General features: G+C 36.7%; 2 protein-coding genes across 8 annotated transcripts in view; both read right to left on the bottom strand.

Moving 5' to 3' along the window:
* The window catches only part of SYCP3 (synaptonemal complex protein 3), a 12,547-nt gene extending 3,907 nt beyond the window's left edge, over positions 1 to 8,640 (bottom strand). For 2 of the 4 annotated variants that reach the window (XM_052669311.1, XM_052669310.1), the window contains exons 1-4: positions 7,792 to 8,640; positions 3,424 to 3,458; positions 1,440 to 1,557; positions 804 to 903 (exon numbers count right to left, since the gene is read on the bottom strand). In XM_052669311.1, the coding sequence (XP_052525271.1) occupies positions 804 to 903; positions 1,440 to 1,557; positions 3,424 to 3,458; positions 7,792 to 8,138 (600 nt within the window). In that variant the 5' untranslated portion in view covers positions 8,139 to 8,640. Of the gene's footprint in view, positions 1 to 803; positions 904 to 1,439; positions 1,558 to 3,423; positions 3,459 to 4,432; positions 4,509 to 6,053; positions 6,298 to 7,791 lie in introns of all 4 variants that reach the window. The other 2 variants (XM_052669312.1, XM_052669313.1) reach the window with 2 other exon arrangements.
* Positions 8,641 to 8,752: 112 nt separating this feature from the next.
* GNPTAB (N-acetylglucosamine-1-phosphate transferase subunits alpha and beta) overlaps positions 8,753 to 13,204 on the bottom strand; it is a 39,654-nt gene continuing 35,202 nt past the window's right edge. For 2 of the 4 annotated variants that reach the window (XM_052669296.1, XM_052669299.1), the window contains exons 19-22: positions 12,046 to 12,213; positions 10,764 to 10,854; positions 10,010 to 10,089; positions 8,753 to 9,686 (exon numbers count right to left, since the gene is read on the bottom strand). In XM_052669296.1, coding sequence (XP_052525256.1) covers positions 9,683 to 9,686; positions 10,010 to 10,089; positions 10,764 to 10,854; positions 12,046 to 12,213 — 343 coding nt within the window. In that variant the 3' untranslated portion in view covers positions 8,753 to 9,682. Of the gene's footprint in view, positions 9,687 to 10,009; positions 10,090 to 10,155; positions 10,214 to 10,763; positions 10,855 to 12,045; positions 12,214 to 13,204 lie in introns of all 4 variants that reach the window. The other 2 variants (XM_052669298.1, XM_052669297.1) reach the window with 2 other exon arrangements.

The raw sequence follows: 13,204 nt of genomic DNA on the forward strand, positions 1-13,204 counted from the left end.
CCTAACCATACTACCCTAACAACCCTCCACTAAATCATGTCCCTGAGCACCACATCCAAACAGTTTTTAAACACATCCAGCTTTTAAACTCAACCACCTCCCTGTGGAGCCTATTCCAATGTTTAACAACCATTTCTGTATGGAAGTGTTTCCTGATATCCAATCTAAACTTACCCTGGCACAACTTGAGGCCATTTCCCTTTGTCCTGTCACCAGTGAGAAGAGACCAACCCTGTTCTTGTTGTAAGCACCTTTCATGTATTGGAAGAGAGCAATAAGGTCTCCCTTCAGCCTCCTTTTCCACAGACTAAACAATCCCAGTTTCTTCAGCCCCCCCTCATAAGGCATATTCTCCAAGCCCTTCACAAGCCTTGTGAAGCCCCACGTGTCAGGCTGTTGGGTGTAGAGGCACAGTGCACTGTACAGTTGCATTTCCTAGTCTCATGCCCTAGCAGTCTCACTTGAGTTCTGATTCTCCAAGAGGAAGATATGCTATACTTTGCAAGGGCCTCCACATGATCTACAATTCTGGGTGATAGAGATGACATGGCTTCCTGGTTCAGGCACGGTCAAAGCCTTCCTTTCTCTCCCATTTGAGAGATTAATTGTAACTCTCCTTATCATCACCTTACATTCCTTTACCATATGTAGTAAATACGTTCTCTCTCCTTATCTTAATTGGGTCATTTTTCTTTCCTTCTCCCCAAAAGGGGTGCCCCTGTCCTGTTGCACTTGAAAATGTGACACTGGGGGTCTCCCTGTGAATAATACACTGTGAAACACATCCCATGTTGGAAACGCACCGCTAGTTTTTCTTCCTGTTCCTCTGCTTTCTGCACATCTACATCCCACTGCTGAAACACAGTCAGGAACTGCTGGGAGAACTCATGATTGAGCTTGTGCCTACAAGCAGATGTTGGCTGTAAGTACTACAAACACTCCGAAGGATGACAAGGAAAGATAAAGGTTCTACATGTACAAATAGGAGCTGGTGTGAATTAAAAAAAAAAAAAAAAAAAAAAAAGGCTACTTTCAATCTGTCCCTAACTGAACATCATGCTTTAGAAAAATAAAAAAGGAACACTCACACATAAGTACTTATATACATATAGTGACACAGCACTGATAGATGAAACAGATTAAAAACAAACAACAAAATTTTCTCAGCAGAATTGTCTCAGCATTTTACAGAATTACTGTTTTAACCAAATTACAGATTTTGGCATCGACAAGTTTATAATGAAAAGAAAATCAGCCCATTCTTTAGTTCATGATGCTGTAGTCTCTCTATGTAAACAACATTTGGTTAATACAAGTTTCAAATATATAAAACCAAAAAGACAGCTGCAAGTCCTGCACTTTTTCCATCTCATTTTTTACGATTTGCTCTGCTTATTGTATCAGACATCACAGGTCTCAAAACCAAGGGTAAATGTTACCTCTGCTCCTGCTGTGTCTTCCAAACATGTTCAATCTTCTGGTTACTGGTTTTGAGTGAGGCTTTTGTATACATTTCTAATCTTTTCCTCTTGGCTAAGAGAGCTTTGTTAATGTCAGCTAGAATCAAAGAGTAGTTAGAAGTTAAGCATACCTTAAGCATACCTAGAAGTTAAGCATACTTGGACACCAGAGCATTTTATTAAAGATGCTGATGAATTTATGCTTTGGAAAAGCAAGCAAGGCATGTTCTAACAGAAAGAAGCTCACATGATCTGGGCTCATGTCTGCTAAATTACGAATTTTCTCCACCTGCTGCTGGCACAGGTATGAGAGCTGCTTCTTTATTCCCCCCATAGAGCCTACCTTACACCAGGCATCTGGAGCAGCAACTGGACATCACCCCTTCTCCTCATTTATTTCACTACACAATTAGCTTAACACTTCCAGGCCTCCCACTAATTCAGCTAGGCCAATGCTTCTTAGATTTTTCTCAAGAAAGAACACTGGCTCAAATGTTTGAAGAGTAATATCCGAGCAAATTGCCTAGATTTCAGAAATAAGAGGTTGTGTGGGATTACTGCCATTGTCAACATATTGAATGAATGAATGTCAAACTACTACTTATACATCAGAAAGACTCCAGTATTTTTAAAGAAGTATTCAGGTTAATCTAAGTTAATATGTTCATTTCATTTTAATTTACATTTGGAGATCTAAGGAACAAGTCACAGCTAGCTTAAGGTTGGTGTTTAAAGCAATTGCTTTTCCTTCCTACTGTAGCCTTTGGAAAACATCTCTCTAATTTGCTGAGGCATCTGCCCCTGCTACTGCCAACCCTATTACTCTTAATCAGTAATCAATCCTCTCTTTGATTCATTATTTTCCTTCCATCTTTTGAGTCCTGATTAAAAAGCAATCCCAGCTTTTTAATATTAAACACTGAAATCCCTCTCTTGTCTATACTGCTAGATCCAAAATAGCATACTAACATGTATATTAACTGCAAAAAAAAAAAAAAAAGTTAATTCCTTAATTAAAGAATTCTTCAAACTCTTTCACCTTGAGATTTGCATGCAAACAACAACTGTAGTTAGTTTTTATCTCATACATGAAACTATCAACCAGATACTAAGTAATGCCAGCATTACAATGTTCTCCCTTTTTGATGCTTTTTTAGACAATTTGTATGAATGAATTCATTGCGAGTGCAATGAACTTTTTCTCTAAGCTGCCAGTTGTCTGGAATTCAGTTCATCATTCTGAATGTTAAGTAAAGCCATCTAGGATTTCACTTGATTATGACTTAATTAAATCAACATAGGCAACACAAATCCCTCCACATTACATGGCCAATATTAAATACCCTCATTCTTTGGCTATGCTAGAAACTTCTTACTCTCCTTTCTGACTGCTGAAATTCTCATTTCTACAGGTTCCCAGATTCTCTAGACTTCTGCAGATGCAGTACAGACTGCTACCTTTCTAGCTCCATTTTATCACAGCTACAATTTACAGTCATTCCTTATCTTGAATTTGAGTTACTTTTTCCATTTAGCTGCTTTAGATGCCTTTCATTTCCTCACTCCAGTCTTGCAATCACTACTCTTACAACAAAAAATTGAATAAGGGCAATGGATTTTTAATTCACACTGTACATTCTCTGTGATATAATCACTGCCTCTCAACCACTCCTTAAAGTGGGAATTGATCATCAAAAGTACTCATGCATCTTTGCCTTCTTCCTTTATAACAGAGTCCACACAATACTTTTCTCTCTCCTTATATACAGTTATGCCCTTCTCTTCTATCCATCTGCTCCAGACATATCACATATTAGTTCTCATCTGCAAACTGGCTGTAGGCAGTGCTACAAACACCAGCCATTTTATTCAAATCTCATAAGTTATCTTGCAGAAATGAATTATTGCCAATTCTGTAACTTAAACATTACTTTTCAATTTGTTAGAACATGAGTGTACTTACCTCCAAATCTTTCCAGCATATTCTGTACTTCACCCCTAAAAAACAGTTTATGATTTTTGAGTATTTCTGGACTTTTGATTAAGACCTGATGTAAATGCCTTAAACTAATTTTATCGCAAGCCTGTTACTTGTAAGCAGTGATAGAGTTGTTACTGCTCCACAAGATATAAATAAAACTTACTCCTCCTTCCCCTCCTGCAAAAAAATCTTTTAGAATTAGTTTCTTGATGAAAAGGTTACTACAATCTATCAGCTTCTCAATAAAGAGGCATTGGAGGCATTCAAGGCCAGGCTGGATGTGGCTCTGGGCAGCCTGGTCTGGTGGTTGGCAACCCTGCACATAGCAGAAGGGTTGAAACTAGGTGATCATTGGGGCCCTTTTCAATCCAGGCCATTTTATGATTCTTTGATTCTATGATTAGGCATTTAAAGGGTCCTGAGTGAAAGAGAATGGTAAATAAAGCTAATCATTCCCCCATCCCCAAAGAAAAAGGTATGCAGAGCATCAAAGAACAGAGAACAACTTCATTAAAGTTAATGTAACTGAAATTTAAAAAAAAAAAACACAACATAACCATCCAAGATAAATGATTGCAGGGTTGTTTTTATAGCACTTAAGATGGTATCAGCAGTGTGTAAAGCACTGGTATGACAGCTGACAAAACAGTTACTGTGTTTATGTATTTATGTCTCACTTTTTCCACAGGATACCACTGTTTTTTGGGGAGGAAGAAAAAAAAAATTCAACTCAACGGCCTTAATCTCAAGAAGAGCTTCTGCAACACATACTTTTGCATTGTAGTTATTTAGCCAATACATTTTCACTTTCATTCCATTTATCAAAAATATTTTTCATGTATTTTTTAGATCATTTTAAATATTGTTAATATCTTCAAGCAACTGAGATCAGAGGGGGAAAATATAATAAAGAATTTTTTTAAAAAAATTCACCATTAAAAAAATTTAAGGACTTAATTTTTTTTTTTAAGAAGCATATTCTAAACCTTACCCCATATCATCTGGAACCACATGAGTAGTCACCATAGGTCTTTTCTTGCCATGCTTGTCCATTACTGGTGTTTCACCTTAATGTAAATTTCAAAAAGATTTACAAAGACACTTTATATTTTGTGGGGCCTTTTGAATTCCTGGAAGTGTAATTACTTTTCACTAAAATCACTTCTTTGAACATCTATCCCATCCCTTACACATCCAGCTCCTAACACTTGACTGCAAAGAACTGACAGATAGCGATGGACCCCACATGCCTGGATTTGAGCTGGCACTGCCCTGAGTTCCTCAGTGCTGGTCTCCACTAATTGGAGTTCCTCAGTCTACAGCTACACAATTACCTTGAGCTTCACAATGTAACAATTATCAGAAAGCTAAAATTGATCTTAAAAATCATGGAAAAAAAGACTTACAAGCATTTCATTTTACTCTAACTACTGAAACTGCGTACTCTGACTTTTAAGGAAGCAAAACCACAGAGAGATATATTTACATTCTCTCAAAATAGATTAATTAATTGGCTGTTAGATTTCTGTTACCAAAGGTGGGGGAAAAGATCAAGAAAGATAATAACTAATTCAAGACAAAAACAGAATTGTGAAAGAATACCTAGAAATATGGATTGTTTTGAAAGAGTGAGCATTAGTGCACACAGCCATACAAGCTATCCTGAAAACAAGACATCTATAAATGTTGTAAGGCTGTTCAGCTATTCTTAGAGAAATTACGTTGGCAAACTAAACAAAAACTGAAAAAGATTCTTCCCAATTCCATACCTACTTCCCAATTTTGCAAACCCCCTCATTCAGGAGGTTGTAGAAATGTACATTCTGATCCACACACCAGCTAATACAAACTGGGTGGCCACTGCTATTTGAAGCTTAGGACATACTGACCAGACTTGTCAGATATTTCACAGAAAGCAGCACAGCAAACTTCACAGGGAACACTCAAGATGCTAGTTTCATTATTTGCGCTTACATTTCACTGTCTTATAGAAATGAAGAAAAGGATTTAGTTCAGACAGATGGGGGGGAGGGGGGAGTGGAAAGGAAGAGAGACAAAACCCAGAGATGACTGCTGAAAGACAAAATCCAGAAGTTACATCAAACTTTGCCAAAAAATATCACTTGAAAAATGAGAATTGTATTTTAAATCCACTCTTTGCTACAATCCCTCATACTTTAAATGAGAATCCCTTGGCTGACTTTCATTCATTTTTTCTCAGCCGTCTGTACCTCTTGCTTTTTTTCTGTTGAGATTCTTCCCAAAGTACTTTGTGAACGTGAGACCCCAGCTCTGCCTTATATCCAATTCTGCTCTCTGTCCAAGCAAGCAGAGCTTTCCTTCGCTGTCCTGACCCTACAGCATTATATGCAGCCTAGCAATAGTATCTAGCTTTAATAAAGACATTAACAATAAGTTCAAGACACAGCAGGGCACTAAGCTCTATAGTGTTCTCTTACTAATCCAAACCACACACCAGGAAACTCTCACAAGCATTAGGAAGCATGCTTGTTCACTGACATATAATATCTTCCTATCTGCTCAGAGTTGGAAACACTACAAACCTTGTTTAAGAAAAAAAAAAAATATCATAATAATCAGCAGACAAGCACCTTCTCCAATATCTTCCTCTGATCCGCTCAGGTCTTTCCTTTCCTCCTGAAAGTCATAGGCAGATCTGGCTTGCTCTTCCTGTGCTGCTTTAGCAGCTTTTCCTGAATGCTTTCTTCCTGATGGTGCCATAACGAAATTTTCTTCCTATTGAGGCACAGTATTGAAACATAACTTTTCCCACAGTATTTTGAAGATAAATGTGTTTTTGTGTTTACCTTGAGCTGTTACATATTCCCCTGTAACCTGTAAGGATATCCAAGTAGTCACACAGGATTAACCTTGACACTGTTTTTTTAAGAGCAAGGTAAAAAATAAGCAAAAATAGCAATGAAAACAGGATCATATTTCTTATGCTGAAAAGCAAGGAATGCTCTGAACAGACTGCTCATAATGTCCCTGCCTGGTAAGATTCATTTTTTTCACATTTGATACCACCTTCCCAAAGAGCTGTGCTGATATTCTATCCTACAAAATACAGATATCATAAATGCTCAAGAAAAATTTATGACTCTACAGCCTTTCCTCACTGAGCAGAAAAATAAATTTTAACGTTGGTCAACGTTCACTGTCTGAATTATTTGTTTTTAGCCATTGCGTCTCTTTGTAAGTTTCTGATGCAGCTTCCATATTTGGGTTTTTACACATACACTTCTTTTAGTAACACTCATTTTTATATATTCCATGTGTTATTTTAGGAAGTAAAATGTCTACTTAGAAGGAAAGAAAAGTATATTTGTTGCCATTAAATGCAAGAAGGAAAAAATAAGATGTTTTCCTTAGGACTTCAATATCTGAAATCATATACAAATGCAGCAGAAAATAGCAGGATACAGTGACCTCACTGAAATATTTTTCTTTTAGCTTTATCTCATAGCAAAAGGCATGAAGCATTTCTAATTCAGTGTTACGGGACATATAATTTTAAATAACCTACCAAAAACAGCACAGGATTACATAGTAGATGGAAACAATAGAGAAAACAAACAAAAAAACAAGCACGAAGTACTTGGTCTTCTAAGCTTTAGCAATGAAGAAATTTCTTTCTCAGTGCAGCTCAACACAACAACAGATTTTTCAAAGGCCATGGAAATATAGTTCTGAACATTAAGTTTACACAAAACTGAGAACTCCAGTAAAGATCTTCAGAATTTCCAGGGCAAGGAGATCCTCCAACAGCAACAGCTGTAGTGCACACCTGAATTCCATACTTATATTTTGAACTAGCTGCTCATAGCTATAAAAACTTTTTTTTTTAAGCCACATATCCCATATATACAGAAAACAATCACATTAAGCTGTTAAGTGAAAAACATTTTCTGACATCACAGCTTCTTCAGTGGTTGATGCTTCGCTATACAGCATGAACCCAGGATGTTTAGAACTTAAAATTCTCTTGAAATTAAAATTTCACCTTTTGCTGCTAATTGGAAGATCACAAATTCTTGTGTTGTAATTATCCTCAAGTGAGAGAAAACTTAGGGGCACTGCACAACTTCCAAGCTTCAATGACTTCAGCAGCTGCTGAAAACATGATGGAAGCAGGGCAGCAGCTTACACGCATCTCACACCGCACACAGACATCTTCCTTTGTACTAAAACACCAGCCTACAGAGCACTATATGCAATAAAACAATGTTGCAGCCCCATATAATCATGATAAAGCTCTTTGCTTTAGTAGATTCCAACATTCCCAAGCCACAGATGTGTATTTAATGACGACTTTTCAGAGGCACTCACCTCCTTATTTCTCTCAGCCTGCAAAGATCTGAAATAAAGCAGTATCTGTGAGTCCCACACGTGCGGGACTGCTTCCCATTGACAGCCTCACAGCTGACGAGGTGCCCTGCCCCACCCAGCCACCCTTCAGCCTCGTCGCTCCGCCTGCTGACGGCCCCCTCCACGCTCTCAGTGCCTACCTTGCCTACCTCCGACTCACTCACTCCCCACAGCAGGCGGTAACGAGCCTGCCCTGCCTCGCCCCGCAGCCCTCCCTGGCCTTGCCTGCCTGCTACTGAGCGCGGTCCTCCCGCTACCCCGATAGCCAGAAAAAAGCGGGAAAGACGGCAGGCACCGCAAGAGCGCATGCGCACGCTCGCAGCGGGTGGGGGCGCGCTCGCGTTTGTACCTCAGTTGCCATTGCCCGCCATTGGTTGTTAGCAGTGGCTTCCACTGTTTCTGCACGTTCCAGCGTATTAAGTAGCGGTAGCACAAAATATAACCCTAAATTAAAAGCGCATTTTACAGCGTCGGGAAGTTTGACTGAACTTTGAGTACCCATTCATGCATCAAATTAATATTAAAATTATTACTGTTGGAAAGTTTTAAGAAAATAAGTACCACAAGGATTTATAAGCATTAATGGCTATTTTATCAAAATGAGAGAGTTTCATTGTACTCCAAAACAGAAACAGACAAACCTTTCATCACATTTTAGTTGTTGATTTCAAAGCAAACCAAGTATTTTACAGTACATATGCACATACATTTTGTACACCCAATTACAAAAAAAAAAAAAAAAAAAAGAAAAAAAGAAGCATTCTTTGAATACTGCTTGTACAATGAAGCTACACCACCAGAAAGTTCTGTCTGAAAAGTATCTTTTTCCCCCCACATAAAATCATACCAGTCTGATGTCTCAAACAAATACAGGGCTAAGTCCTGTGAAACTTAGAAAAAAAAAAACAACCACAAAGCTTCATTTGTCAGTATAAATATTGTTTTATGAAGTGAAACATTGCTCCCACACATTGCTACATTAAAGCAGTTCATTACCCATTCAGATAGAGAGGCACTTTTGTTGTCATATTTACAGTGCTTTTAAAACAATATAACTTAATCACTTTCACTTGATTACAACCCTCTCTTTGTAATCAAGATACGACATCCACTGTATTCTTTGGAATATAATACACCAGATAAAATGTAAAGTAATTTTAAAATAATCACTACCTGTTCTGTTACCATGTATTCTTATTAGCATGCATTTCTTCAAAATCCCAATTAAATACTACAAACTGGGCGGAGTGAATTGTCACTGTGCTTTAAGGAATGCCAATGGCATTAAATGTAGACTAAGGGTAAATGACAAATTAAGTAATTCCCATAGGGCTGGAGGAAAAAAAAAAGAAAGCAGTGACAGAATTCTGCAGAAATCTTTCGGAATGCAAGATCAAGGATCTGTTAAGCTCATCCCAAACAACTCTGCCTTCCAACATTATATGTAGTTGGCAACATCCTCTGCAATAAATGCAGCTACATTTCTTTAGGTAACCCTTTTTATAAAAAAGGATAGCATGGCCATGAACCAACATTTGTAAAGTAAGATCACTTGAAATTTGCCTATATACAGGCTCCTGCCATTTTTGTTTAGCTTTCTGTCACAGTTCAGCAGCTTGTATATCATAGAGTACTGCAGAGATTATAGATGTACATGCATGATTTTTTTTCTTCATATCAACTCGGTTAAATATCAAACCATAAAAGACACTTATGCAAGAGAGATTTTAAATGCTTATCACATCTTGAGGTAGTCTGATCTCCAAAATAAAGCTCTTCTACACTTTGATTCGTTCATGACCATCTTCCTTTTGGATCCTCCTTCTTGGAAAAATCTTTCGTTTAAGTGCGATTAGCTGAGAAGAAGAAAATACAGTATTTAGTTCCCTTCTAGGACAGAGGTACACAGCTGGTTAGTCTTTCATCCTAGAAGCCATAGAATCTTTGTCATCCATGGTAATTCAGTCAATACTCTTTTTTTTTTTTTCCACTGCACAGGAAGAAAGAGTTATTTACTCAAATTCATCTGTTACACATACATATTTTCTCAATAATCAGAATACAAGCAGAAAGTGAAAAACACAGTATACGTATATTCTGATTATTTGAAGTTAATTTACATAAGCAGGCTACATTGAGTTTCTAGAAGATGAACACAATGCTGGTAGTATTTACATACCTAGCTGTCCTACTGAGTTGAATACTCCCTTCCAAAATAAAGTTACTAACGCAGGGTGAGTTTTCAATGTATACAGAAGGCTGAAAATTAAGGGAAAGATTCATGCAAAAGTTACAAGTGGAGGGAAAAAAAATTCAAAAGCCAACCTTTCAAGAATTACACCCTCTTCATCAGACCACGGAAAGGGTTACTTAAGGCCCCAACCTGCAAAGAATTACCCATGTGATTTGTTCCATTGTCTCCCTCTTTGTATTGCAGGGTTAATATGTTCAAGAAAACCATTTTGTGCTTGCAGAATGGGAGGTTTTTTTTTTTCTTTTTGTGTCTGATTCAAAGTATGAGATTGGATTAGTCTCCTAAAATGCCTTAAGATCTTCCCAGGACTAGGGTATTGCTATTACTCAAGTTTTCTTCTTAGTAACTTTGCACTACAAACAATATGTCTTAATAGACCAAGACTTTCAGAAACAATTACTGATTTTGAATTCCCAAATTTAGCACATTCTGACGTACTTGACTGTCACAAGACGCCTGAAAAGGGAACACAATTCTCCTTCCCCCCCAGGTGTAGTCATACTTACTCTAAGAATGTCAACATGATAGCTTAAAAGTTGAAGCAACCTAATCAACATTTGCATATCATTTTACTAATAAAAATTCTAGCTATTCTATTAAAAAATCCATCTTAAAGTACCCTGAAGGTACAAAAAAACGTATTAAACGTTATAGTTTTGATAAGATATAATTTTTTTACCTGTTCAGCAAAAAATGAGATGACTGTAAATACTATAAGTGTTACTAGAACACAGTGGGTCCAGAATTTCAGCTTGTCTCTATATGCCCTCCTGCAGAAAGATGGAAACAGAGTTTCATGTATTATAAATCAGATATAAACTTCAAAGGGTTACCATGAAACAGGAAAAGAAAATAAAATGTTTTTGTAATAACAGAAGTTAATGCGTAAATAAGAAGCAAAATGCTTATTTACTGCTCATAACTCAAGTTCTGCATATTTCTTTTCTTTCCTTGCTTTCAACTTAATATTGAAACTACTGTTAATCTTCTTTAGTTACATTGGTTCCTAAACCAAAAATGATTACCATACATGATAAAGGTAGAAAACTTATTTTTCAGATAAGATTTCTACCAGCACTTCAACATGCTTTCCACCATCCCAGCAGAAATTTGTTTCAACCACAAAAAAGTAATAAGCTGCCTTCCGAAGCTAAAAGTCCTGGTGGTGGTCCTCAAAAACAGAGCCAAGAATACTTCTAATACTCCAGCCAAAGTTTATACAGCTAACTGCAGAATTCAGTTTACCCTCCACTCCCTCTGCTACAACAGGACTTGTAGCACTACAGTCCACACCCAATTCTTTTCACCTACAGTACTTCTCATACTCTAATATTTTCTCCTTCCTCACAGGGAGATACTTCTCATAACTCGTTGATCAGCAACAAAATTATTTTACTACTCTTCTTGTTTCATTTTTAATCACTATACCTGATGACCTTTTGTTTATATTCCCAAATCAACTTACTCAATTTCTAAATTAAATATCGTTTGTAACATGGCACAGGGAAAGCACATTAAAATTTCACACATTAAATAAAAATATGAAAGATGCACGAGTATCTTCTCTGATGATCATTAAACATCTTTAAATTATTTCTAACATCTTGAAAAAGTTACTTAGCAATAATAGCAGAATTTATATTTCGTTTTTGCCATACACATTCTAAACAGTTCTGGCTTTTTTACATTTAAAAAATCCACAATTCTTGATTTTTTTAATTAAAAGAAAACAACTTTGTTTTAAATGACTTGTGAACAATCAGTGAAGCATTAACAACTCAGAACAAGAAAATCCAAATCCTGCAAATCTGAAGTTTTAATCCATTTAAATATGTTTTCATGTCATCCTCACTGTTAATTCCTTCACAACAACACTGGGATAAAAAAGGGCTTGTACCAATATGCTCTATAATCATATACTAGTACACTGCAATAACCTGAAGCGAATCTGTCTAACATACCATTCCTGGAGTTCATGCATATGAAGGAAACGATTCCGATATTCTCTTGGCAGTTCAAATTGGGAAGGAATAGGAAACATTGATTCATAAAAATCCCTAAGCACCGCTTTCACTGTCTGAGCATCCTTATGATTGTGATCAATGTTATCATTTAAGCAAACAAATTTTCTAGAAAAGAAAAATGCTTTGTTAGACTATTTCCTTTGATAATATGGCAAAGATATTGGCAAGACAAGAACATAAACCTTTAAAACCAAATTGATATATTTGATACTGATAACTACCTTATTGCTGCATTATTTTAAATTAACTTGATTGCAATTCAGAGTACATCGAGGCTAACAGTGAGTCAGAAACTGAGGAGTCCATTGATGAGCTAAAGCTCTCTTCTATTTACATTAATGTTGCCATCTAATGGGCACTAGTGTGCATCATCTCAAAGCCTAACACTAGATGTAGACAGCAGATTAGAAGGATTATTATCTCGATAATTCTTTCACAGTTTTAATATAGAGTTACCATGAGTTAGTTATCTTAAATAATAAATTTTACATCTATTATAGGATGTAAATATACTAAGTTATTAATATTTTACCATATATGCTACATTCTTCAGAGAAGCTCAACGAAAAAAAATTAGAAGACGTATAGGGAAAGGCAAAGTTTGGTCCTCAGGCTTTCAGTTTTTGAGAAAACTATAAAAATGACTGTAACATGACCTGAATCAGAGAACCCAAACTTAATTTGTATAATCAGCCAAAATACAAACAATAGGAATAGTATTCATGTGGAAATCACTATGACCAAATAAACATGCTCCCAATAAAATATCTTGCAGAGAGTTATTTCTCATAGAAGAAACACCCAAGCATCTACATTACTGAAAACTGCTGAAGTTAAAGCAGCAGCTAGTTTGCTAGGCTGCTATGTGCCCTTGGCAATTCTGACCTGGTATACTTGATGACAAAAATTCCCCTTTCCCCATATGGGCAAGGTTATGTGCTTTATTTATATTGTGAGACACAAGACCTTACATTTTTCCCAGAGGGTAAAATTGTATCTGATGACTTTGCAATTGCTAATCTTTGTGAAGAAGTGGTTCTGGTCAGCTGCATTCTCTATAGCACAGTGTGCTCTTTTGAAGAGCAGAGTAAAGTTC

This window comes from Tympanuchus pallidicinctus, unplaced genomic scaffold (genome assembly GCF_026119805.1).
Source record: "Tympanuchus pallidicinctus isolate F22 unplaced genomic scaffold, pur_lepc_1.0 scaffold8, whole genome shotgun sequence".
NCBI lineage: Eukaryota > Metazoa > Chordata > Aves > Galliformes > Phasianidae > Tympanuchus > Tympanuchus pallidicinctus.